Raw genomic sequence first — 2,662 nt, 5'->3', positions numbered from 1 at the left:
AAGAAAATGGATTTAGCATGAAGCCAGATTCCACTCCTCAGTCACTAAAACGCTCAAGTAACAAACCAGGTTGGCCATTATTTCTTGTCACCAAGCAAACAAACCTCGCTGGCAGGAAAACTGTATTGGGAAAGTGATTCCCTACGTGACCAAGGGGGGCTCTGGTTGTTACCAATGCCAATCCGCACATAATGCTGGACTCCAGGTGGTCATCAGCTCTGTCAAAATAACCATCTTGCAATTTAATTCCAATGTCTGGCTTTCAGTTTATCTTCCGCTGCTCCGCAGGCCATACTTGTTACCACAGGAGTAACTGTTGGTTTCACAGTGCAAGACCTTCATTTGTAACTGGCCGTCTTTTCCACTCATTTCTAGCCAGCTGAGAGGCTAGAAGGGTCAGTTTGAAAACTAAATAAATAAATGAATAAACAAACAACGAAAATAAATAAGTAAATACATACATAAACACCCAAAGCCCATCAACACAAAAACAAAAAACAAACCTACCAAGTTACTAATCTGCAAACTGCACGTACTGTGTAAAATGTCCTGGTCTACGAACATCCACAATTTTTATAAATCAGCCTCCAGTCCCTTGTCCTTTCCTCTCCCAATCAGTAGGAAACGCTAATTGGCACACACCGACCAGCACAGCAGACAAAGGAGGCAGCTATTCCCACCGAAGTCAGCGGGAACACTTCTGTGCACTTCAAAGGGCAGAGAAGGATGTCCCAAGCAAGCACGTCCATTTTACAGTCTCATCGATGCCAATCTTTTGACCTGCGAGTGGAATCAGTGAATCAGAGCACGGACGGGCCCGCCGCCGGGCTGTGCTGGCCCAAGCCAGCGGTGTTGTCTTTGGCCGGCTCCACAAAGGCAGGAAGCGAGGGACCCGCGCGCAGCGGCTGCAGGTTGCTGCGGGCCTCACACGGAGCGAGGGAGGCTCGGAGTGGAAGCGGGCTACCTGAGGGACCACCAGCTTCCTACCGCAGGTTGCCTCAGAGGAAAAAGGAAACAGCGCTGGAACAATGCAGCCGGGGGCTTTACGTAACTGTCCGAGAGGGGCCGTTACTGGAAGGTGAAGTTAGCTGCAGACCCCAGAGGGGCTGGGGTCCTGTGGCAGACAGGCCCGTGGTGCGGGAAGCTCGGGGCCGGCCGCACCAAGCCAGAGCGGAGAGGCGCAGCTGGCCGAAAGCTGCTTTCACACTCATTTTCCTTCTGACTCGTGACTTATTGGGTTCATCCGCGATTTTCCTCACAGTCCCTGGAGCAGGAGGCCGAAGAGAGCTCCCGGAATTTCAAAACAATTAAACACAACTAAACAAGTCCCCGCCGAGGCCGGGTCAGCAGGGTGCAGGCGTTCACCACAGACCCACCGCACAGCCCGGGGCGGGCAGGGCGCGGAGGCCACCCCGTAACGCCTACAAGGACCGGGCGGGGCCGGGGACGCGCACACACACTGGGCGGCCAGGTCAACCTCGGGGCACTACCCCAGGGCCTTGCTGCCGGCATTTCTGCCCGCACCGCAAAGAACTACATTTCCCAGCATGCACTTCCCCAGCCCCTCCCCGCGGAGGACTACGACTCCCAGCACACACTGAGGGTGAGGGCGCTCAGGCAGAGCGCGGCGCCGCGCGGTGCGCGCAGGGATTTGTAGTTCTCCGTGCGGCGGGGCCGCCATGCCGGAGGGGAAGGCTGCGTTCCGCGAGGTGCTGCCCAAGCAAGGTAGGGGCGGCGGGCGCGGCGCGGCTCGGCTCGGCTCGGCCCGGCCCGGCCCCAGCGCGCTGCCCGCCGCCGCTCACCGCCTGCCTGTCCCCACCCCGCAGGGCAGCTCTCGGCGGAGGACGTCCCCGCCATGGTGCTGTGCAAGCCCAAGGTGCTGCCCCTCAAGTCGGTGGCGCTGGAGAAGCTGGAGGAGCTGCAGCGGGCCGCGGCCGAGGCGGCCGGGAGGGCCTCCGGGGGGGCGCCGGGCACGCAGCGCTAGCGCCGGGAGCCGCCGAGCCCCCAGGTAGGGCCCCAGGGACAGGGGCTGGGGGGGGGGGCGGCGAGCTGCGGCCTCCCGGGGCTCCTCGGCACTGGGGACAGGGCTGAAAGGGGGGCGGTGTCAAGTCTTCCCCTTGGGACACTTCACTGTTAGGTATCCAGGACATAGCCCTGTCCTACGCAAGCCCCTTCTGTTTTATAAACATTTTTTTAAGTTATTACCCTTAATTTAATCGCTTAGTCACTGCTCTTTTGCATATTCTAACTAGTAGTGTGATAGGTGTACACCTTAACCACACACCCGTTGGAGATTTGAGCAGTTCAGTTTTAAAAAGACGTTTTAAAAAAAAGAAGGCAGAAAGCAGAGCTTCACAAAAAATATTTTTAATATGTTTTTACCAGAGCGTTTCACTTTTCCAGTTACATAGAAAAAAAACATATCGACCGGTTTGGTACATGGTGGCTGGAACATCTAAAACCGACCTGCGTTTTGCCCCAGAACAGGTGAATTTGTCCCATGACCCAACTCCATTTTCTCGGGCTCTTTACAACAAAGAAATAGCTATTTTTTCCTCCCAAAGCACAGTATTTCTTCAGCAGCAATGAACATGGGATCACAGCAGCTTAACTTGACCCTTCTATAAAGCTTTGTACAAACCAGTGATTTCATGACGAAGAC

General features: G+C 55.6%; 1 protein-coding gene across 2 annotated transcripts in view; it reads left to right on the top strand.

The window, feature by feature from the left end:
- The first annotated feature begins 1,586 nt into the window (after positions 1-1,586).
- BBIP1 (BBSome interacting protein 1) overlaps positions 1,587-2,662 on the top strand; it is a 2,376-nt gene continuing 1,300 nt past the window's right edge. For both annotated transcript variants that reach the window (XM_083843199.1, XM_083843200.1), the window contains exons 1-2: positions 1,587-1,725; positions 1,827-2,008. In XM_083843199.1, the coding sequence (XP_083699325.1) occupies positions 1,680-1,725; positions 1,827-1,984 (204 nt within the window). In that variant the 5' untranslated portion in view covers positions 1,587-1,679 and the 3' untranslated portion in view covers positions 1,985-2,008. The remainder of the gene's footprint in view (positions 1,726-1,826; positions 2,009-2,662) is intronic.

Source organism: Anser anser (assembly GCF_964211835.1).
Source record: "Anser anser genome assembly, chromosome: 7".
Classification (NCBI taxonomy): Eukaryota; Metazoa; Chordata; class Aves; order Anseriformes; family Anatidae; genus Anser; species Anser anser.
Note: the sequence above shows the minus strand (reverse complement) of the source record. Positions and strands in the feature narration are given on the sequence as shown.